General features: G+C 36.0%; 7 protein-coding genes and 1 non-coding gene across 8 annotated transcripts; 7 read left to right on the top strand and 1 right to left on the bottom strand.

Annotated features, from left to right (window-relative positions):
• Positions 1-96: 96 nt before the first annotated feature.
• On the top strand, positions 97-802 carry LOC103851148 (auxin-responsive protein SAUR22). Its single transcript, XM_009127981.3, has one exon. It carries the CDS (start codon positions 358-360, stop codon positions 634-636), a length of 279 nt encoding a protein of 92 aa, XP_009126229.1. The 5' UTR covers positions 97-357; the 3' UTR covers positions 637-802.
• A 671-nt stretch (positions 803-1,473) lies between these two features.
• LOC103851147 (auxin-responsive protein SAUR23) lies at positions 1,474-2,291 on the top strand. Its single transcript, XM_009127980.3, has one exon. It carries the CDS (start codon positions 1,632-1,634, stop codon positions 2,160-2,162), a length of 531 nt encoding a protein of 176 aa, XP_009126228.2. The 5' UTR covers positions 1,474-1,631; the 3' UTR covers positions 2,163-2,291.
• A 122-nt stretch (positions 2,292-2,413) lies between these two features.
• Positions 2,414-2,485, top strand: TRNAW-CCA. The gene has a single exon. It is a non-coding gene; the product is annotated as a tRNA-Trp (tRNA).
• Positions 2,486-4,103: 1,618 nt separating this feature from the next.
• Positions 4,104-5,934, top strand: LOC103851146 (B3 domain-containing protein At5g18000). The gene is made up of 4 exons (XM_009127979.3): positions 4,104-4,376; positions 4,649-4,943; positions 5,029-5,297; positions 5,377-5,934. Exons 1-4 carry the CDS (start codon positions 4,278-4,280, stop codon positions 5,740-5,742), a joined length of 1,029 nt encoding a protein of 342 aa, XP_009126227.1. The 5' UTR covers positions 4,104-4,277; the 3' UTR covers positions 5,743-5,934.
• LOC103851145 (anthranilate phosphoribosyltransferase, chloroplastic) lies at positions 5,885-8,678 on the bottom strand. Its single transcript, XM_009127978.3, has 9 exons — positions 8,288-8,678; positions 8,109-8,220; positions 7,450-7,593; positions 7,195-7,356; positions 6,811-7,083; positions 6,623-6,713; positions 6,492-6,551; positions 6,221-6,339; positions 5,885-6,138 (listed from the first exon to the last, which is right to left on the bottom strand). Exons 1-9 carry the CDS (start codon positions 8,467-8,469, stop codon positions 5,983-5,985), a joined length of 1,299 nt encoding a protein of 432 aa, XP_009126226.1. The 5' UTR covers positions 8,470-8,678; the 3' UTR covers positions 5,885-5,982.
• A 3,347-nt stretch (positions 8,679-12,025) lies between these two features.
• LOC103851144 (probable disease resistance protein RPP1) lies at positions 12,026-13,908 on the top strand. Its single transcript, XM_009127977.2, has 2 exons — positions 12,026-12,504; positions 13,296-13,908. Exons 1-2 carry the CDS (start codon positions 12,026-12,028, stop codon positions 13,906-13,908), a joined length of 1,092 nt encoding a protein of 363 aa, XP_009126225.1.
• Positions 13,909-13,943: 35 nt separating this feature from the next.
• LOC117132133 lies at positions 13,944-14,845 on the top strand. The gene has a single exon (XM_033285756.1). The coding sequence runs from the start codon at positions 14,007-14,009 to the stop codon at positions 14,307-14,309; it is 303 nt and encodes a 100-aa protein (XP_033141647.1). The 5' UTR covers positions 13,944-14,006; the 3' UTR covers positions 14,310-14,845.
• A 1,330-nt stretch (positions 14,846-16,175) lies between these two features.
• On the top strand, positions 16,176-22,786 carry LOC103851143. Its single transcript, XM_009127976.3, has 4 exons — positions 16,176-16,654; positions 17,874-18,831; positions 20,175-20,667; positions 20,961-22,786. Exons 1-4 carry the CDS (start codon positions 16,176-16,178, stop codon positions 22,301-22,303), a joined length of 3,273 nt encoding a protein of 1,090 aa, XP_009126224.2. The 3' UTR covers positions 22,304-22,786.
• The last annotated feature ends 624 nt before the right edge of the window (positions 22,787-23,410 follow it).

Genomic DNA, 23,410 nt, shown 5'->3' with positions numbered 1-23,410 from the left:
CAAACATTGAGAAAACAAGCCCTTGTGAATTGCATTTTGTTTTTAGTTTATTGTCCCATACTTAATTAATAATCTCATCAAGACAAATTACATTAAACTACAACTTTCTCAGTTGGTGAAGACAGAACCATGTGAAACCCTGCTCTAGTCTGTCCCACACTTCAAGTCCACAAGCTTCAAGGATTTTTCAGAGAGGTTTCAATTCATTGGTTGATCTTTCTATATATACACATCACATTACCTATTATTTCTATCATCAACCAACAAACAAGCAATACATCCAATAACTTGAACCTTTTCATAACATCTTCAGAAGCTTCAAAAGGATTCAAACTTTCAAAAAAAAAAAAACTAGAAATGGCTTTGGTGAGAAGTCTATTGGGTGCAAAGAAGATTCTTGGAGCTGCAACAAGCAAAAGAGCAACCTCGGCGGTACCAAAAGGGTTTCTTGCGGTGTACGTAGGAGAAAGTCAGAAGATGAGATATGTGGTGCCAATCTCATATTTGAGCCAACCTTCATTTCAAGCTCTTCTCAGTAAATCCGAGGAAGAGTTTGGGTTTGATCATCCAATGGGTGGCTTAACGATCCCATGTCATGAAGATACTTTCATCACTGTGACTTCTCGGCTTCAGTGATGATTATCCATCATTTTGTTCTTAGAATAGAGTTAGACTTGTTCCTTGTAAATATAGGAGATTATTTTTTACTCTTTCTTCTTGAAATAGAGTAAACCATTGGAAATGGTCTAAACGTTTTGGAAGTTAATGCCATTATTCTGTTACATAATCATGATTCATGTTATATTTGTGATTCATGTTATATTTATGCATTTTGGATCAAACCTTGAAAAAAGAATGACAACACCAATTGAACAACTAATTAAATTATACTTTAGTTGCTGTTTAACCAAATTATCATCCATTGAAGACTTTTAACTTAACAAAGAAGACTGAGCAGTGCAAAGAGATGAAATTAAACGGATTGCATTAATATTAGTCGGTTCTTTTTATCAACCAAACAAAATTCTTCATTTAGGGTATTAGCTCTCAGTTGTCGGACAAGAATCATGTAGAAACTAATATAGTGAGGCTCTTACAGCTTATGTATAACCCATAATCTTCTAGAAAATCTTGTTATGTTTCTTGAGATTTCCTCTGCTTCCCTTCCTTCTAGGTTATCTGCTGGTTTACTATATATCAGTCTTTCCACTCACATACCAATGTCAGAAACAAAATCTTTGATTTGATCAAAATTTATCTTCCGTACTCTTTTTTTCTTTTTTTTTTTCTACCAAAAGCTTAGCCTAAATATTTATTGTTCTCCTGAAATGATGAACTGAGACACTTGTATAAAAAATTTACATAGAAATTAATGTCATATTTAATCAAATAAAAACATACAGTAATAAGTATTGACAAAAACTTGTTGTTATGTTCTGTTGTTGAAGAACAACAGGTCCCAACTTTTAGTTCTTAATAAATCCATTTCGACCTCAGAGTTTAGAGAATAGGCCAAACAACCAACCACTTGATTACAACAGATTCAAAGAAACATTGAGAAAACAAGCCCTTGTGAATTGCCGTTGGAGATTATCCAAGTAGACAAATTGCATTAATGCATTTCTTTCCAGATGCGAAAGACAGAACCATGTGAAATTTTGGTAGCTTGTCCCACACTTCAACACCACAAGTTTCAAAGATTTTTCAGAGAGGATTGCAACTCATTATCTTCATTGATATTTCTATATATACACATAACTCATTCTTTCTATCATCAACCAACAACAAGCAATCCAATAACTTTATCTTTTCATACATCTCTTCAAAAGAATTCGAACTTTCAAAAAACCAAGAAATTAGAAATGGCTTTGGTGAGAAGTCTATTGGGTGCAAAGAAGATTCTTGGACGATCCGTAACAGCAACAGCTTCTACAAGCAAAAGAGCAACCATGGCGGCACCACCTAAAGGGTTTCTTGCGGTGTACGTTGGAGAGAGCCAGAAGAAGAGATATGTGGTGCCAATCTCATACTTGAGCCAGCCTTCGTTTCAAGCTCTCCTCAGCAGATCTGAAGAAGAGTTTGGGTTCGATCATCCAATGGGTGGCTTAACCATCCCTTGCCCTGAAGATACTTTCATCAATGTTACTTCTCGGCTTCATTGATGTTTATTCACCATTTTGTTCTTAGAACTAGAGTTAGATTTATTCATTGTATATAGATGAATCTTTACTCTTTCTTCTCGAATGAGTTTTCCGGAAAGGTTATAAAATGAATTCAGTTTTCATGCAATCTACACGATCTCATGTAATACGTTTTGGATCGATCTTTGAAAACGATATACACAACACTTGAATAACCTAAAACTAAAATTGTTTCATAGGTCAATTAAGATAACTCCTACCGTTTAGCATCCGGATCCGTGGCGCAATGGTAGCGCGTCTGACTCCAGATCAGAAGGTTGCGTGTTCGATTCACGTCGGGTTCAAACTCCCGAACATTTATCCGGAAATTTTGTTTTTTCTTCTATTTCCGTTTTTTCCTTTAGTAAAGCTTTCAATATGATTCAAGAAAAGGGAAATCGGAAATCCAACTAAGTAAAATACATCATGAATATATCAGAATTTTAAATATTATATGTTTTGTTTTCCAAACTTTAAACCAAGCACTAACGTCAACTTGATCCTAACAGTACAACAAATTATATTTAATATAGTTTTTAATAGAGTTATTCTTGGGTTCACCCCCTAAGGTGAACCTCTAGGTTCACCAACCAATAGAAATTTATTATTTCAAATTTGATATCTTTTTAAAAAGGAAACAAAATATTGTCAAATTATATTATGTTTTCAAAATAAAAAGGTAAAAAAAAATAATAGTTACAAAATAAAAGAATTTTTTTAAAATATTGTTAACGTCGTCAGCAAAACACTAAACCCTAAACCCTAAATCCTAATCCCTAAATCCGAAATCCTAAACCCTTGGGTAAATCCTAAACCCGTGGGTAAATCATAAACTATAAATCAAAAACACTAAAATCCTAAACTCTTGAGTGTTTTAGTGTTTAGTGTTTTTGATTTAGAGTTTATGATTTATCCAAGGGTTTAGGGTTTCGGATTTAGAGTTTAGGGATTAGGATTTAGGGTTTAGTTTTTTCTTAAAAATATTTTTTTTGTAATTACTACTATTTTTATTTTTTATTTTTTTATTTTAAAAACATAATATGATTTGACAATATTTTGTTTCCTTTTAAAAAAAATATCAAATTTGAAATAACATAATTCTATTGGTTGGTGAACCCAAGAATTAGTCTTTTTAATATATAAAGATGTAGTATCTATAGCTATTAACTAAACTTTCAGAATCCCTTCATAAGCTAAAAATGTGGGGTATTCAAAATAAGTTTCATTATTACATGCATTTTGAAATTTGTTAGTTTTGGCTTGTTTAGTCTCAAGTTGATGTTGTCCAAAAGAAATAAACAATCTTAAGTTGATATTGGTTTTTAAACTTATTCATGCTAAGTTTTATATGATTTTATTCCTTATAAGTTGAATTCAAAAGATTGAACTTTTGTCATCAGGAATTGATAATGCATATTGCACAATAGGGGATGTCAATTCAAATTATGACACAGGCTATATTAATAGAAAACTACAAACTACTAGTATACAAAACTCCTATCTCTATCCCTTGTTTCCAGAAGAAAAAAAAAACCATGCCTCTCTAATGGATTGGTTTATTAGTAATTCAAACTGAGCATGCAACGTAAAAAAGCTATATATTTTTTTCTCAATAAAACATATTTAAGTTATGTATTAAGGATAGGTGGTCGACCAATTACGTAATATATGGCTGTAAAGTAAATATATATTAAGCAGTAAAACAAAAAATAAGTGGAAAGTCATTTTCAGTATTGAGTTACTAAAACAAGAAATTTGCTCTGCTTTTTGCGTGTCTGTGAAGTCTCACTCTTACTCCTGTTTCCTTGTATTATTACCAAACTAATTAGTTTGATGACACATGTGAATCTGTCTCAACTAACCACAAGTAAGAAAATTATTTTGAAATTAATGCTGTAAAAGAAAACACTAAGAATTTTGGAAGCTACATTTGGCTGTCTTAAGGGGAAAAAAAGTCTTACATAGCTCTCTCCTCTCTTTCTCCCATACTTTCCCCATAATCAAACAGAGAGAGAAAGAGAGAGAGAGAAGTAGAGAAAGGGGCTTTAGATTTAAGAGTGAGGGGTTGAAGAAGGGTTTCTAGAAAAAAAGGAAGAGATGGTTAGAAACGGTGGGTTTGGTCAGATCATGGAAGAAGGTGACAGTCCTGGATTCTTCAAGATTCTTAGAAGGGAAGATCTTTCTTCTCAACTCATAGTAAGTTTCTCAACTTCTTCTCCGAGTTTAGTTTCTTGCTAGGTCTTTGTTTGAACCATCAAATCTATTATGTTTTTTTCATGTTCAAATAGGGTTTCAAAAGTAAATCTACTACTTGTGGTCTCATGAACTTAGATCTGTTTCTTGGTGAGGTCTTGCTCTGATCTTTTTTTTCAAATTTCTTGTGGGGTCTGTGTGTGAAATGATCACTGAAACTGAAGTAATGTTAGTTTCTTGATGTCCCTTCTCATGATTTTGTTGTGTGTTTACAGAGAATGATTCCTCATGACATCATAAGAAGCATCTCCGACGACTCTTCGTCGTTTAAGATGGTCTTGAAAGTGCCATGGGGAAGCTTATGGACAGTCAAAATCTCCAAGAACCCAAGTTTTCACTACATGGAAGATGATGGATGGAATCAGTTTGTGAACGACAACGCTTTGGGTGAAAACGAGTATCTTACCTTCACTCACGAGGGTAATATGCGCTTTAACGTCAACATCTACGGACCAGATGGTACGGAGATGCTTAGACCAAGAGAATCTGCAACCATCGCTTCTAGTTCCGGTAAGTGCCCCTCTCTATGAGATTCTTTTGTGATGTTTATGTAAGAAGAAGATTTTTTATTGTTTGGTTTTGGATGAACATATAGGTATGAACAAGAGAGAACAAAGGGAAGGAGTATACAAACATGTGAAGGAGGAGATAGTGTCTTCCTCTGAGTCTAGCTATTATTCTCTCAAAAATGCTCAAGGGAAGAAACAGGAGCTTAACTTGGGAAAGAAGAAAGCTGAAGAATCCAAAAAACCCAAGAAGAGTATGAAGAAAAAGAAGAAGGTGGATAGTGATTTAGAAGAAGGCACCTCATCACTTGTTCCAGAGTTCAGTATCACCATAAGGAAATCACACCTTGTGTTCTTGGTAAGATAAGCAAAGACAAGATCAGCAAAACACTGTCAGATTGATTGAACTAATCTAATGAAAGAAATTTGTGGAACAGGGAGTTCCAAAGGTGTTTGTGGAGATGCATATGGCAAAGAAGACAAAGTGGTTCAAGATTCGTCCGGAAGGGAAAGATTCATGGGATGTTTTGTTTTTGGTCACTGATGCACAGTCAAGATTCTCTGCTGGATGGTCTCGTTTGTCCAGAGAGTTAGGTTTAGTGGTTGGAGATGTCTGCACATTCAAGCTCATTAAACCTACCGAGATGCTTGTCAAAGTCTCAAGACATGATGATGATGATGATGAAGATGATATTGAGGGAGATGATGTTAGTGATGAAGAAGAAGCAGAAGATGCTGATGAGGATGATTCTGATGATGAAGATGCTGAAGATGAGGATGATGCTGATGAAAGTGAGGATTAGTTGGAGAACAAGTAAGAACTTGTGTTATGGTGTTGTGGTTTAATGTTAGGACCTGTTTTGTAATTGTCTTCTTTCTATCTACTCTGTTTAGTGTGATTTGGTATCCATGGATGAATATTATCTCAGGTTGAGTACACATCTATGGTCTCTTCTGGTTTTTGATTGACAAAGAAAACTAGTTACAAACCTGTTCTTGTTTTGTCCCCTTCATACAATATAGAGAAATGTATACACCATTAATCACTGACATTTCTGAGCTAAGTTAGATGAGTGAATCCATGAATCAAGCGTCTTGATAGCTTTCCCTGAGGAGTGTACTTCACGGGCCAAGGTTACTCCTTCCCCTAGCGTTTGGACTCGGTTGCTAACCAGAAGAGCCGCAGCTGCGTTTAGGATCTGAAACAAGGGAAAAAAAAGAGATGAACTAATTGAATGTGAAAGTTTTCAGAGAGAAAGCGAATGATGAAACATAACGTACCAATGAATCAGCTATTGACCCTTTCTCCCCTGAAAGCACACGTCTTAACACATCAGCGTTGTAGTCTGGACCTCCACCTCGCAAATCCTCAAGTGTACAACGAGGTATACCAAAGTCCACTGTCACAAAAGACATAACCTTTACATTTAACTAACTCCCCTCATATGTCACCAAGCTGCATCTACAATAGAGAGAGAGAGAGAGAGAGAGAGAGAGAGAGAGAGAGAGAGAGAGAGAGAGAGGATAAAAGAGTTGAGAGAGAAATCTTTACATGGGTCAAATGAGAACTCTTCTATCTTCTCCGGGGTTACATCATAAACTAGCCCTCCTCCTGTTATCATTAAGCCACAAATGATTGGTAATCAATGAAACGTCAATGGTTTTGGGAAGAGAGAAGGTTACCTAAGGGACTCATCTCATCTAGGCCATATGAATGAACAACCAATGCTCTTTTCATACCAAATAGTTGCAACGCCTTTGCCATCTTCATAACCTATATACACCACAACAGAATAGAATATGATCAGTATAAGACTTTCTGTCGTTGTTGTTGACTTAAGACCTGATTCAGGGGTAAGAATGTGTTTTACCAGATTTTTGTGGTACACTCCAACGACGGCATAAGAGACTCTAGCAGGATTAAGCATAGGTCCCAGTACGTTGAAAACAGTTTTTATTTTAAGCTTTTTACGGACGGGACTAACGATCTTCGTAGCTGGATGGTACATTGGTGCCATCATGAAACCAATCCCTGATTCTTCAACACATCTCTTGATCCCTTCTGGTCCTAAGTCAATCACCACTCCTAGTGCCTCTAATACATCAGCACTTCCACATGCAGAGGAACTCGAACGGCTCCCTTGCTGCAAAACACATATGCATTCACTTACAGTAACTTTTTAAAAATTATCAAACTTGTTTTTTTTTTTAAATTATCAAACTTGTTTTAAGGATTTTTTTCTCAGTCATTAGACCTTTGCTACTTTTGCACCACAAGCTGCAGCGAGTATTGAAGATCCAGTTGATATGTTGACTGTGTTTGCTCCATCACCACCTGTTCCTACTATGTCCACGGCATCAAGTAGTCCTTCAACTTTTCTCGCATGCTTCATCATTGCCCTGGCTAACCCTACAATCTACCCAAGACCAGGATTATTTAAAAGTAAATGTCTGTCTACTCAGTGAGGTCTTGTAAAAATAGGATTATGTTTACGTTTTCATATACTTACCTCTTCATATGTCTCTCCTTTAGCTCTCAGAAGAACCAGGAAGGCACTAATGAGCGCCTCGTTTGCATCGTTGAGCAAAAAATCGAGAGATGATTCAGCCTCGGATTCAGATAGATCAACCCGATCAATCAAAGATTCAATCAGCTGAGAAAACAAACAAACAAAAAAACAGTACAACAGAGCAAACATGTTATGAGAGAAGATAGTAATCTCATTAAACTAAACCTCTGTCTTCAAAGCCATTGGAATGTCAAACTAAAACTAAAGGGTCTTTTAAACACATCTAAGTACATACAGTTCCACTCAAAATCCATAAACGCCACCAACTTTGCCCAAGCCATACAAATGAAACTTCAAACAACGTACAGGACCCAATCACGTGTAGTCGGAAGACAAATCGAGTGAAACAGATACAGATACTAAAGTACCAGAGTCATCAAGACCCGGAACTTTTTAAACCCACCATCTAAGTGCATACACTTTCTTTCACTCAAAGCCATCAACTTTGCCCAAGCTATACAAATGAAATTTGAACAACAAACATGACCCAATCACGTGACTACCAGATTGATCAAGACCCTGAACTGCTGACCCACAAAGATGTGGGTTTTTTTTTAAAGTCGAAAACTTTAACGTGAAAATCCGAAATGAGAAATCACCTGGTTGAATGCTTTGGTGGAAGAAGCGCTGGCATTTTCACAAACACTTGGCAGAGCATTAAGAGCGCCGAGACAACCGCTCAAACCCAGATTCTGACGGTAAGCGAAAGAGCTGCAACATCAAGATCACAATCAGACCGAGAGTCTAAGCAGACACATATACACGAATCGAGACTTACATGCGACTAGAATCCCCGCGAATTGAGGACACAGCTCCGATCGAGGAGAATCGCCGCCGTGTCAATGCCGGATAAACTTTAACACTGATTCTTCCGGGACTCGAGCCATCAGCTGGGATGTTGAAGGAAGTGACGATCCCCGAAAGCTTGATGCCGGAAACAGTGGAGGTGGGCACTGCCATAACTATCGCTTACCACAAACTAGAGAGAGATGAAGGAGGGAGGGAGAGAGAGAGAGAGAGAGAGGTACGATGGATCTCTCACGTAGTGAGTAGTTTCCGACCAAAGCTAGCTCCTTTAAAACTCATCTTTTATAAAATTCAACTCTGTTTGGCCTTTTTATACCCAAACCATTCCTTATTTTTCTTCCTTACGAGTTATATAATTTTCTTCTGTAACTAAAATTTGTTGTGACAAAAACAAAGAAAAGATTCATGTAGTTTTCTTGTTTTTCAGATATTCTCTTACAAAATTGTTGGATGTAATAATATAATTACTAATTAGTAATCAGTGTACTTGTGGTTAACCAATTTGTTACAAAATGGTGCATATATTTTGTTGTTTTTTTTTTTTTGTCATCTATGAATTTATTATAACCTTCGAAACCGATCGTACAACGCAAAGCCGACAAGGATCGCAATCCTTTCGGAGACTAAGCCGGCGAGTTCACAGATCGAACATCCCGGAAGCAACAAGAAACACGTGATTAAACATAAGACCAAATTAACTAAAGCAAGCTATAAGAGGGGGGTGTAGTTGAAACACTTAGGAACTTAAGGAGCCAGAATCAAACTCCATAGCGAGGACTGACAAACGTTCATTCTGAAGACAATGGAAAAGCACGTGCTGAACCCAGAACTCAGAACTTGAGAGGACCATAAACCACCACAGGTCGAAACCACAAACTCACGATTACAGCCACGGTAAAAACGAACGAAAGACCAAAGCCACCATAAAGCCAATAACTACTAACCACTCGTCTACAACGACAAACCAGATCCTCGCGAGAGCAAAGCACAAGATCGAGTCTTGAAACTCCAAGTAGGGATAACGTCAAAAAGGACCAACGGCTCAAACACGCGGACACTCGTGTACCCAAACTCAACCATCTACAAGCAAGAGAATGGTCACCTCCTCGCAAGAGAAGAGCCAGAGATCGAAACCACTGCTTCGTCTTGAAACCTCACTCCACACCATGACGGCAAGGAGAAGGCAAGTAGATACCTCCACAGCAACTTACCATCCAAAAGACGAACCCCACAAAAGAGACTTTGACAAACACAAACCACTGAAAGATCGAGAGAACGAGAAGAAGCAGGAGCCCCCCAGTTCCGAAGCTACGACTAGCGGAAAGCACAGCATCGACAAAGCCATACCCGGAATACATAGCCCCGCCATATAATGACCCGTTGATACAGCTTCACACACAGCTAAACTCCGAAGAAGACAAGACAACACCAACCCACAAACTAACACAACTTGAATATTAACTAGATAAAGAGGGAGGAGAGAGACGAACTGAATCCATTGGGCTCCATGAGCAACGATTGACAAGCTACAAACCAGATCCGAAAGAACATCTAAACCCCATATCTGAACCGGCTCAAACCACCACCGCGAACCAGATCAAAGATTCGAATCAGTCACAGCCACGCCAACCAACATCGAACCAGACATGAACCCAGATCCTCAACCTCCCTTGACCAACAAAACAGAGAATAGATAGAACTAAGACGAGGAGGAGCCTCTCCGGTACCGGCGAGGAGCGCCAGTGACCGGAGAAGCGTCGATCTGGAAGACTGAAGTATTAGGCGGCTGCAGAGATAGAGAGAAAATTAGGGCGACGTCCGTAGTTTCCTTTTTTTTGTGCATATATTTTGTTGTTATCTAGGTATAAATAAGTTTGTTTTTTTAATTAAAATCAAATGCTGAGTAAGAAAGATTTGAAATTTGTACTTAGGACGTGGTTGGTGGATTATAACAACTTTTTAATCCGTCTTTTATTGGTGACTCACCAACAACGTTTTTCATAAGTGCAGACAGGTTGGTCTTGTTTCCTCACATTTATCACACAAAAAGTAGGTCCGATAATTTAACGGTGTCCATAAACTTTTGGAAACGCATGTAGGCAACTAAAGGAATTAGTATATAGTCCAATTAGTGGCCTATTAATGACCCAAGATGATGTCAAAAGATGACCCAAGATAGCCCAATAAGCGTAAACGACCCAATATACACATAATCTTGTCGGATTTTAGTAGAACTCGCCATAATTTGAATTGAGCTGATCAGATAACAAACAGCATCGAAGGTTTTCAATCACGGAATATCTGATGCCGAAAGTAGTAAAACCCCGACGCCATCGCTACCATCTTCGTCGGTACAAGATACAACACCAACGTCACCATAAAACACAGCCCCACGAATATACCTGTCGCTCGTGGATCGCGCCATGTCACCAAAGCCTGCGTCTTCTCCCCTTGCCCAGCCAGCTCACCAATAATGTACGGCCCAATATCTCACGGCAGTGTTCCTAAAAATCTCTTCATAAATCAAAGTCACGGGTGGTGCATCATTGCATCAACGGCAACAATAATTGACCGTCTAGTACATGTGTATGAAGTTTGCTAATTAATTAACTAGTTTATTTTGGATCAAGAAGTTCGAAATATATCATGATATTAAGCGGTCGGCCATAAGATAAAAACATATGTATCAAGTATCTCATAAGAAGTAATAAAAGAGAGAGGGACCCAAAGAGAGAAAAAGAGTTCTCACTGAAATATTTTTAGAAAATTCTTGAGACTTTAGAAGAGTTTGCAAGGGTTTCATTTTTCTTTCAAATCTTTTTATTGGATTTAGTATTTTTTAAGGGAAATCATCTCAATTTTTTTAATATATTTTTCAAAAAAAACTATTAGGAGTCCTAATCAGTGAGGCTCTATTAGCATCGAAAGATTCTTGACTTAGAGGATGATTGGAATGAGCGGTAGCTTTATACTTTTGCTTTAGATATAAAACTGTAGATTTTTTTTTGTTGTGGCTGTAGATAATCATACTGTAGAATATTAGCTGTAGGTTTAAAAAGATTCAATGACTTACATATAAATTTTCTAAAACAAAAAATAAGTACTCTAGATTTATGGCTTTTCACAGCTAAAAATAAATAAAAATAAAAGAAAAATCTGTAACTTTAAAAATCTTTACAAAGCTGATTGGCAAAAATTTAAACTGTAAAAATAATTTAAGCTGTAGAAAGATTTTACGGCACTTCTAAAACACTTGCCAATCAACCCCTTAGTCTTACACTAAGAGGCTAGACTAGTGAAAGCTTGACCTAGTCCTATTAAACGCTTTGTTCCTTTCTTCTCCAAATAAATGTTTTTTATGTTGTGGACTATTAACCAAATAATAAGAAATAATAAAAACTAGGAAATCAGAACTGTAAAAGTAGTTTTCTTGCAATATTTTGAACGTAACAATATTTTATGTTTTATATTTTACGTACATAACCATCAGCTGAAGTATGAAAGCGTGTAAACACGTAGAAGAAGATCAACTGTTTGTACGCGTGACCTTGTATTGCTATATAACTTATATGCATATGCAAAGTCTAATAGGCCTATATGTTTGGTCATCACAGTAAGAAAATCATAGAAAATAACGTATTCTTGAGAGGAATTTTCAAGTCGATATTTGGGAAAACCAAGAAGAGATAGTGGTTAAATTTACTCTCACATGGCTTCTTCTTCTTCTTCATCGCCATCAACTCATCATTACAGCTACGATGTCTTCCCAAGCTTCTCCAGTAAAGATGTCGGCAGAACTTTTCTCAGCCACTTTCTTGAAGGGTTGAAAAGCAAAGGAATTAAAACTTTCCAAAATAATGGGATCATGAGGAGCGAGTACATCACCACTGAGCTCGCAAGAGCTATTGAAGAATCAAGGATCTCTGTCGTGATCCTATCTAAGAACTACCCTTCTTCGAGCTGGTGTCTGAACGAGTTGCAGCGGATCATGAAGTGCAAGGTCTCTTTAGGACAAATTGTGATGGCAATCTTCTACGATGTGGATCCATCTGATGTGAGAGAGCAGACGGGAGATTTTGGAAAGGTCTTCGAGGAAACTTGTTATGGGAAGACAGACGAACAAAAGAAGAAATGGAGGAAGGCTTTGAGTCATGTAGCGGTTATTGCTGGAGAACATTCTATTTCATGGTACTGTTCCAAACTCTCACATAATGCAAATCTAATTCACAGTTTTCGTTAGGATTGACCACAAATACGGATATTATGGTATATATATTATGTACTTCATTTGTTTCGTACTCCCTCCGTTTCTGAATAAGTGTGACTTTGATATTTTTCACACATATTAAGAAAATAGCGGATATATATGTAAGTTGTTATTAATTACATCTTTTTGACCAATAATATTTGAGATAAATAAAATTATTTATAAAACCAATGCACTTTGCACTAAATTTTCAGTTGAAAGTAAGTAAAATTTGCATTGGAATTGTAAAGTGACATTTTTTGTTAACAAAAAAAAAGCTAGAATGACACTTATTATGAAACAGAGGGACTAATATATCTGTTTTAGAATTTAGAAGGTATTTAACCAATTATGTTTTAAAGTCTTTTTATGATTGGTTGGAACATTTCTAATCTAATTTTAAGGACAATTCTCTCACATAAGTACTTTTAAGTTTTTTGTCACAAAAATAGCCCTCAATAATAAAAATGACCTAAATAACTATATTTATTTTAAAAAATTTAATATTTATTTTTTAGTTTTAAAAATTTGAAACTCTATCCTTAAAACTCCACTCTCATTGAGAGCTATTTTTACCCTTTTCATTTTTTAATCTTTATAATTTTAGTCATTACTTCTTATATTATGAAACCAAAAGAGTATAATCTAATCCGGAAGCTGGCCTAGCACTATAGCCGTCCTTGTTTTCGTGTCTAGTGTTCTAACTTTATAATTATATGTCATGTATTTTTAGGGCTAGTGAGGCTGAGATGATCTCCAAAATCGTCATGGATGTTTCTAACGAGTTGCCATCAACTGATTTTGATCAGTTAGTTGGAATTGAAGCTCATGTAGCAAAGTTGAAGGCGATGGTGTGCCTAGAATCGGACGAGGTGAAGGTTGTGGGGATATGGGGTCCTGCGGGTATTGGTAAAGCCACCATAGCTAGAGCTTTATACAATCAAGTTTCCAGAAACTTCCAACTTAAGTTTTATAGGGAGCCATCTTGGAAGCGTGCTTCTAACACTATGGAATTTCAAGAGGAGCTTCTATCTGGAGTGTTAGACCATAGAGACATGAAGATACCTAACAAACAAGAGGCAATATTTAGGTTAATGCACCAGAGAGTCCTTGTCGTGATTGACTGTGTCAGTTTTGTAGAGCTACAAGCTTTGCAAAAACTAGTTCAACAGTGGTATCTTAGATTCGGAAGTAAGGTGATTGTGACGAATGCAGATCTATATACATTTACGGATAACGGGATAGAACAGATATACAAAGTTACTTATCCATCGAGGGAAGAGGCTTTACAGATCTTCTCATACGCAGCTTTCGGGCAAAGCGATCTCCCCCAAGAGGTTACTTGAAGCATGCTGTTGAAGTAACTAAGCTTATCGATCCCTTTCCACTTGCTCTCAAGATCTTAGGCTCGGCTTTACGTGGGAAGAACAAAGAGGAGTGGACAATGGCACCGGCTAAAGTCAACACCTGTCTTGTCGACACGGATATTCAGAAAGCAACTAGGTTTGCGCACGATGGTTTATCTAAGAAACATAAAAGGTTATTCTATTTGTTAACTAGAGAAACTACAAGTTCGAGTAAGAACCTGAACAACGCCATATACACGCTTTCTGGAAGTGACTGGGACGTGGAGAAAGGGTTACAAACGCTAGCTGATATGGCTCTCATCTCGATATCTGAGGGAGGAGAAATCATGATGCACGGTTTGGTACAGTCAATGTCTACAAGGTTACGTTGGAACAGGTAAGTTGTGGGAAGGGAAGAATTTTTTTTGCTAAAACGTGCTGCGCAACAATAAACAAAGATTAGATGCTTAGTGAGTTTAAGGTTTTTTTTTCCTACACTGTATTTATCTTTCTACCTGATTAAAATCACTTCCAATGTTATTGTAGAAACATCATCTTTAAATTTTATAATGTACAACATCGTTTTATACTTGCCAAGGACGCATTTAGTCATCACCATTCGAGCGCTAACTCTTTTAATATAAACATCGTTGTAATTTTTAAATGAACAAAACCTAAGCCCACCGGGTTGAAAATCCCTCCTCCAGATTGGAGTGAGATCCTTACATAGTTCGAAAAGGTTCTCTCCACTTATTAAGCTGGTGACGTGATTTAACATTGTCTAATAATGCTTTGATTTTCTTTAATCCTGCCCAAGGATGTAAATTTCCATTAGGGTTTAGGCGAAGTTTGTGTTATAGGAAAACCGTTACTCGCTCAAATACAAATTAATAAACCGAAACAGATGTTGGTGTTACAAAAAAAAAAAAAAAAAAAACCGAAACAGATGAATGTTCATGAACCAAGATTTCATATCTAATCTTGTAAAGAATCCAAGAATGAAGTAGCGATTTAAAAACAAAACCGAGTATTTTCCTAGAAAGAAGATAGAAAAGAAGCTAAAACATCCTATACGAAATTTCTGATTAAAATTAATCAAAATGACAAACTTCTAATCCCACGTAGCTTTTATTGTTGTTGAGCTGGCAGAAATCGACCAACCCGTTATTTCTATCAGTTTGATTGATGGGTTATGCAATTTTGCTATAGAACAACGACGTTTTGGTTGATATTTGGCATCTCACCGGTTAAAAATAAAATAGTCAAATGAGTCTAAAATTAAAGTTAGAAGAAACTTACTCCCATGTTTTTAAACTCTTGTCGGTTTGACTGTGTCTAAATTTCGTGATGCTTTCCAAAGTGGGACTTGATCTAAGCCCAAATAAACAAATCTGTTGGAATTTCGAGTAATTTACAGGGTTAATGGTTTGACTTTTTAGGACGTTCTTCACTCATTGATAATATGGTTGAAGAGCGTCAGATTTGTTTTTTTGTAACTGAAGAGCTTCAGAACTTTTCCACAGTTATTTTGCTAGAGATCAAAACAGAAAAAGTTTTGAGATATCTAGATAATTAGATTAGGTCAGGTGGGTCAATTGCTTTGTGCTTAGGTTTCATCTTCGATATATTCACGATTTAATAACGACTAACTATTGGGTTACTATCAGTTTATCAGGCTTCTGAAGTTATTGCGTGAGAAGTGAAAACTTTTCAGGATTAACTTTTGTCTTTTTATTTTATTTTTTGAAACACAGGATTAACTTTTGTCTATCTCATAGGAAACAATGTAAATACAATATTTATTTATTTTTAGCAAAAAATTATTAGAACATGTTTTGTTATATTTTTGCTAGCAATTTCGTCAGGATGACTTGCTAGGGCCTTAGGACCCGTTCTACTCTTGACTTAGTCCTACGTTGAGAGGTTTAGACAAGTGAAAACTTGACCCAGTCCGTTTGAAATCCTTTCTCTTCTTCTCTAGTTAAATGTTTTTCTATGTTTCTGACGAAGATCGAAAAAAATCAAAATTTTCTATAAACATCAGATGATGCATGAAAGCGCGTAAATAGGTAGCAAATCAACTACTTGCAGGTGTGCTTCTTGTGTTGGTATATAACACCCATTTGCATAGGCAGAGTCTATATTCTTATTTCTCCTCACACTCAGAATTACATAGAAAAAACATTTCCTTAAAGGAAATTTTAACTTGATTTTGGGAGGATCCAGAAGAGATAGTGACTCTATACACTAGTGCTATTTACCCTACCATGGATTCTTCTTCTTCTTCATCTTCATCAACTCGCCACTACAACTACGATGTCTTCCCAAGCTTCTCCGGTCAAGATGTCCGCAGAACTTTTCTCAGCCACTTTCTTGAAGCTTTGAAAAGCAAGGGAATCAAAACATTCATAGATAATGGGATCATAAGAAGCGAGTCTATCAACTCTGAGCTCATAAGAGCTATCAGGGAATCAAGGATTGCTGTCGTGATCCTATCTAAGAACTATGCTTCTTCGAGCTGGTGTCTAAACGAGTTGCAGCTGATCATGGAGTGCACGGTTTCTTTAGGCCAAACTGTGATGACAGTCTTTTACGATGTGGAACCATCTGATGTTAGAAAGCAGACTGGAGATTTTGGAAAGGCCTTTAAAGAAACTTGTTACCGGAAGACAGAGGAAGAGAAGAAGAAATGGAGTGAAGCTTTATCTCAAGTTGCAGTTATTGCCGGAGAACATTCTGTTTCATGGTACTGTTCCAAGCTTTTGTACAATGCATTTTTTATATATTATGATTGTTTTTTAGAATTACCTAGAATATCAGCAACACATACTATTCAAAAAATAGCTCAACAGAGGAAACGTTCCCAAATAGTATTAAATAAACATAAAAAGATTTGTTTTAAGGAAATTCTCTCAGATATTTATTTTTTAAGTTTTTTTCACCAAAATACTTCCAAAATAACTAAAATATGTTTTATTAAAGAGTCAAAAGAACTTTCTACCACTTGCTTTATAGATATATAAATATAAATAAAATAATAATATTTTTTATAGTTTTCAAATTATATTTTCAAATTTGAACTTTTTATAATTTTTCGAAAATTTTAATTTTTTTAATATTTATTTATTGTTTTTTTTTTAAACTCATCTTTTAACTATAAATCCTAAGTATAGATTAGTTAACCATATGGATATAAGTGTAATCTTCTTTTGATTATTTTTTATTTGGATGCTCTTTTTCGTGAAAAGAAACTAAAAATGATTATTCTAGAAAATTTCTATTGTTTTAATTATACTGAGCATTTCTCTTAAAGAGCACAAAATAATATTTCTCATAAAATAACGCATAAATGAAAAATTACTAAATTTCCTTTTTAAAGTGAAAAATACCTAAATAGCGTTCATTAAAGAAGAAAAAGACTAATTTATCAGTAATAAATAATATATTAAATATAAATAAATGTTTTCAAAATATTTACAAAATAATTATTTAAAACTATTATTCTTCTAAATTTATTCTTTTAATCCAAAATTCTAGATCATAAACCATAAACCTTAACCCCTAATATTCACCCCCAAAAGTCTAAATTTCATTCTTAACTATATAATCTTAGAGTATATATGTGCATTTACCTTTTAATGAATGCATGTTACTTGCTCGCTTTTCACTCTCTGTGTTATTTTTATGATGAAAACTATTTGTTTGTTTTAAAGATTTAGGATTTAGAGTATGGAGTGGAGGTAAGGTAATGGTTTAAAGTTTGAAGTAATTTAGTCATTTTGTTCTTAAGTTAATGCTATTTTGTGATTTTGATTCTTTTGTACTATTTTTATGCTATCAAGAAATTTGCCTATTGTTTTTATGTAATGGAATTTGTTATTCAGTCAAACCGGATGGTTTGAAATCTTTGTTGGTGTTTTCTTGCCGATTAGTATGTTCTAACTTTCTGTGTCATGTCTTTTTAGGGCTGGTGAGGCTGAGATGATCTCGAAAATCGTCATGGATGTATCTAATGAGTTACCATCAACGGATTTCGATCAGTTAGTTGGAGTTGAAGCTCATCTAGAAAAGATGAGATCGGTCATATGCTTAGACTCCGACGAGGTGAAGATTGTGGGGATCTGGGGTCCTGATGGTATTGGCAAAAGCACCATAGTAAGAGCTTTATACAACAACATTTCCAGCAACTTCCAACTTAAGTTTTATAGGGAGAGAGGTCCAACTAACTCGATGGGATTACTATCGGAAGTGCTATCTGGAATGTTAGATCATAGAGACATGAAGATACTTGACCTGCAAGACGCGCAATATAGGTTAACGCGCCAGAGAGTACTTCTTGTTCTTGATGATGTCGCTTCCCAGCATCTACAAGTTTTGCAAAATCTATTTCGGAGTCTTTTATTCGGAAGTAAGGTGATTGTGGTGAATAAAGATATAGAAACATTTACTCATAATGGTATAGAGCAGATATACAAAGTTCCTTACCCATCGAGCGAAGAGGCTCTACAGATCTTTTCATACTCTGCGTTTGGGCAAAGCTCTCCGCCCAGAGGATACTTTAAGCATGCTGTTGAAGTATCTAAGCTTATTGCACCTTTTCCACTTGGTCTTAAGGTCTTGGGTTCGGCTCTACGTGGGAAGAGCGAAGAGGAGTGGACAACGGCACCGGCTAAACTCAGAGCCTATCTTGGGGATAAGGATATTGAGAAAACAATTAGATTTGCTGTCGATGGCTTATCTGAGAAACATAAAAATTTGTATTTTTCATTAACTTCAGCTAGTAACCGGGGTAAGAACCTGAAGGACTCCATATACTTGCTAGCCAAGGGAGACGACTGGGACGTGGAGAAAGAAATACAAACCCTAGCTGACATGGCTCTCATCTATATATCTAGTGAAGGAGAAATCATGATGCACGATTTGGTACATTTAATGTGTATAAGGTTACGTTGGTGGTCCATTTAAGTAATCGAAAAATTTAAAACGTTTTCCTGTTAATACGTTCCCGTAAACAAATTTTGTTGAATGTACACATGTTTTAGGGCGTTGGTTCGTAACATATTTCTTCTGTATCAATGTACATAAATTAACCTTTCGTTGTAAAAAAAATGTACATAAGTTTTGTAGCTATCGAGGCCTCCTACTGTCGTATCACCATTCATTTGGTTCCTCCTAGATTACTATTACGCCGGAACTGGCAGAAGAAAAGAATCACGATATGGGTCCAACTATTTTCACGATGGAGCCAATACCATGTCCTTGTCATCTACGTATATGAACCAGGGGCGGAGGTAGAGAAAAGTTTTATATGGGGCATAGTAATTCTTCAGAAAACTAGGGATAGATTATTTGTTAAAAATAGAGGGGCATACTTGAAATTAGATCAATATTTTACATGGAATTTTGAAAAGTCATAGGAGGCAGATGCCCCCTCTACCTCCATGTGGATGATCTGCAACTGATAAGAACATTAGACCTTATCTTATTAAAATAAAACATGAAAACAATGAAGATAGATAAACCATTCGATTTGTTAAAATGGAAACTTGTAAATTATCCGGAAAACAAAACACCACTTGTAAAGCTTTATTAAAATTAAAACAAAGAATCGCGAATAAATATTGAATGTTGGATGGGAACTTCGGCGAAGCAGCCACTGCATTGAATCTCACAATTCTTTGTGGTCTTCTAAGCAAATGCACGTTCACTATTGTCTTTTCATGACAATTTTTAAGAAGCAAATGGCCTAGCCAAGCAAGCTCGCTTATATCATGCATATACTGACACAACTTCCGTTAAAAATGAAATGTACATCTCATCTAATTATTGAGTCAAGTCTTGACAAGTCAAAGTGAACATGTGCCCTTCCTTTGCAAGCGGCAGATCTTGATTTAAGCATTAAAAATATGTATTTAGAACTATATAGCTGGCGGCTTCTCTTAACTAATTTCATTCATTGTTTTCTTATGGTATCTAGTTGCAATAAATCATCTCATATATACAATTAAATAAATACCTTTCCCCAAGTATTACCAGAAATGTAGTACTTTAAAATATCTACTTGATATGATTTTATCTGATATATGTATATAGTAATAGCTAGTAATTGAAACGTTGAGAGAAGTCTTCAAGAAAAACAAAACAGTGATAATACCAACGAAGATCAGTGTATGAAACTGTATCTTGAGGACTTGAAGTATATTTATATTGGGTGGTCGCCAATTTTCAGAAACGTCTATCAAACCCAAAGCAGAAAAGAAATGTGAGATTTCAAGTATCTACCAATTGATGGATACAAAAAAAGATGTCCATTGTCTCATCCGACTCATCCTCACATTCTTTCCCCTCTAGCCAACCAAAACCCTAAATCCAGCTGCTTCGTATGCGGGAAACAAAAACACCATACCGATCCAGGTTTCCATTACCATTGCACCATCTGCCATGTGGATTTCCACAGTTACTGTTTCAAATTGCCTAGAAAAATAACACATCCTTTTCACCTCCAACACCCTCTCTTTATCACCTTTGGAAAGCATGAAAACATCTTCGACGGCAGCAATATTATAACGGATGAAATAGGCTCCGGACATGCCATTCTTAACCCTATCTTCAGCACATTGGATCCTGGTAAGTCTGCATGGGGTAGTATATACGATAATTGCACTTGGTGTGGGAATTATATACCATCATCATTACCGAATCCGAGCAGCACAGTTTTCTATCGATGTTCTATTTGTAACTTCTGCTTGGATACCTCTTGTGCGCGCAGGGGCGGTCCTGTACTAACTGGGGCCACAAGCAAAAAAAATATGGGGGCCCATACAGAAACATAAAAACTTTGAAAATGAGAAGAAATTCAGTCAAAACTATTTTTTTTTCCTATTAGATCCCATTGAAATGATGATATTTTTGTTAGGACACATTTCTAACTTTATTGGCAATATTCTTTTGTACCATAAAACTTAAAAACATATATAAGAAAATTTTTTTTTTAAATGGGGGCCCAGAAAATTTGGGGGCCCAAGGCCGGTGCTTCATCTCGCTGTGCCGAGGGACGCCCCTGTGTGCGCGAAACAACCCACCTCTTACTATTGAAAACCCAAAAGGCCATCATCATTCACTCGTCTTCTTCCCTCGACCACTTTTACTTCCCTGTGATGCTTGTGGGTTGGTCGATAGATCAGCACCAAGTTATGCTTGTTTCCAATGTAATTATATGGTCCATCAACTTTGTGTTGATTTACCACGTGTCATAAAGATCACACGTCATCCTCATCGTCTATCTTATTCTCCTTACCTTCTTCCACCCCCAAATTCATTATGTAGGATCTGCTACAAGACAGTCGACATTAAATATGGTCAGTATTCTTGTAAAGACGAGGATTGCTCTTACATACTCCATTCTAAGTGTGCAACACATGTGATGGTATGGGACGGGAAGGAACTCGAATGGGAACCTGAAGAAGTTGTAACTGAAGATATTGCACCATTCAAAAATGTAGGTGACGGTTTGATAGAACATTTTGGTCATGAACATCATTTAAAGCTCGAGAAGTATGATAGTATACGAGATGCAAAGAAGCAATGTCAAGCGTGCGTCCTTCCTATTGTCTTGCATGATTTCTACAATTGTATACAATGTGATTATTTTCTCCACAGTGTGTGTGCTGGTCTACCAAGGAAACTGGATCATGCATTGCATAATCATTCTATTTTCCTCGACCCATTTCCTCCACCCAACGATAGTGACTTTAACCACCTACAATGTTCAGCTTGTTCTCGGACATCCAGTGGTTTCAAGTACAAGTGCTACGAAAAGGATTGCAAGATTCATTGGTTTAAGATAGATGTGACCTGCTGTCTAGTTCCTGAGTACAGCACCCAAAAATTCCATGAACATCCCATATTCATCGCCCCATACAATTACGACCATGAAATATATCCTTGCAATGGTTGTAAGAGACGTCTTACGAAGACTCGTCTACAGTGTACTCTCTGCGAAATTTCTATTTGCTATGAATGCGCTACCATCCCCGAAGAGTTGCACTATAAACACGATGAACATCCTCTCACTCTTTGCTATGGAGAAGAGACGGATGGAAAGTATTGGTGCGAAGAATGTGAGAAGGAAGTGAATCCGTCGGAATGGTTCTACACGTGCAACAAATGTTGCATCACTATCCATAGGACTTGCCTATTCGGATTCTACGTTTATCTGAAGCCTGGTCACACATTAAAATATAATCGTGCTACCACGGTGGAAGTTCTTGGCAATAGTATTAGTACTCGACCTATTTGCAGTCGGTGTGAGGAACGTTGTCGTGGTTTCACTTACTTCAAAGTCGACTTGAAGACTCTTTGTTCTTGGTGTGTTTTTGCACCCCCTAAAAGATAAAGGGACCGGCAAACATGATTGTGTTTTCTTTCGTTTTGTTTTGTATCATCTCATAGTCCGGTATGGACACTGTTTAGGACGGTTCTCCTATTCTTCTTGCGACCAAGAAGAATAAAATAATTAAAAAAATACTCCATTTGGATTTAAATGTATGATGTTTAAGGTTTTACACACATATTAAAAAACAATAAATATACTATTTTAATTATTACCTTTTGGTTATATCAATAAAGTTTTATCACTCATAATTTTACTTTTTAATTTATATCTAAATTTTAAAAATAAATGTATTAATTATATCTCAAAACATCATATATTTGTATACAAAATAAAATGATAGAACATCATGCATTCGTATCCGGAGTAAATTAAAGAAAAAAAAAAGAGAAGAATAGTCTATTCCCTGAGAGACTAGAGTTTTTTTTCATATAAAAGAATCAAATACAGTTTTCATTTTTATAGTGTAAAATGTTATTTAAGCATTAAAATATGTTTTAAGAGATTTAGAAAAATTTCTTACCATTGTTGATGATATAAGAGCACACTTATTGGTTGGTGTCTACAAATAAATATCTAACCTAAAAAATAAATAATAATACTCTAATTAACTAAAATTGTACAATTAAAATTTAATGCTTTTAAAAAATTTAAACCACTTACATATGTCCATTTGTCAAATGAATTTTAGAACCGTATCTTAAAGTGCCTTTAGAGATTGGATACAAACAAGTTACTTTTCTCAGTGATTGCAAGCCAATGGGTAGATGAGTTGAGTCAGTGGAAAACTGCAACAACCATCAAGACAGTCCGTAACACAGAGATCACCTCTATGGTACATGACATCATAGATCTTTCAAGCACAAATGGTTTTTCCTTTTCTTATGTTTCTAGATCATATACCAATGAAGTTGATGTATTAGCTAGGAATGTTAGAAGTACAATGCAAAACTATATTGTAAAATGGTTATCTTGATCAATAAATGAAAACGTTGACCAAAAAAAAAACGTAAACGACCGAAAACATATATACAATCTGCGCCACAAAAAATACCCATTACCCACCAAGAAGATATCGGACTTTAGTAGAGATGGTGAACCGATCAGATC

Source organism: Brassica rapa, chromosome A02, assembly GCF_000309985.2.
Source record: "Brassica rapa cultivar Chiifu-401-42 chromosome A02, CAAS_Brap_v3.01, whole genome shotgun sequence".
Lineage (NCBI taxonomy): Eukaryota > Viridiplantae > Streptophyta > Magnoliopsida > Brassicales > Brassicaceae > Brassica > Brassica rapa.
The sequence above is the reverse complement of the archived record's forward strand: the minus strand, read 5'-3'. Positions and strand labels throughout refer to the sequence as shown.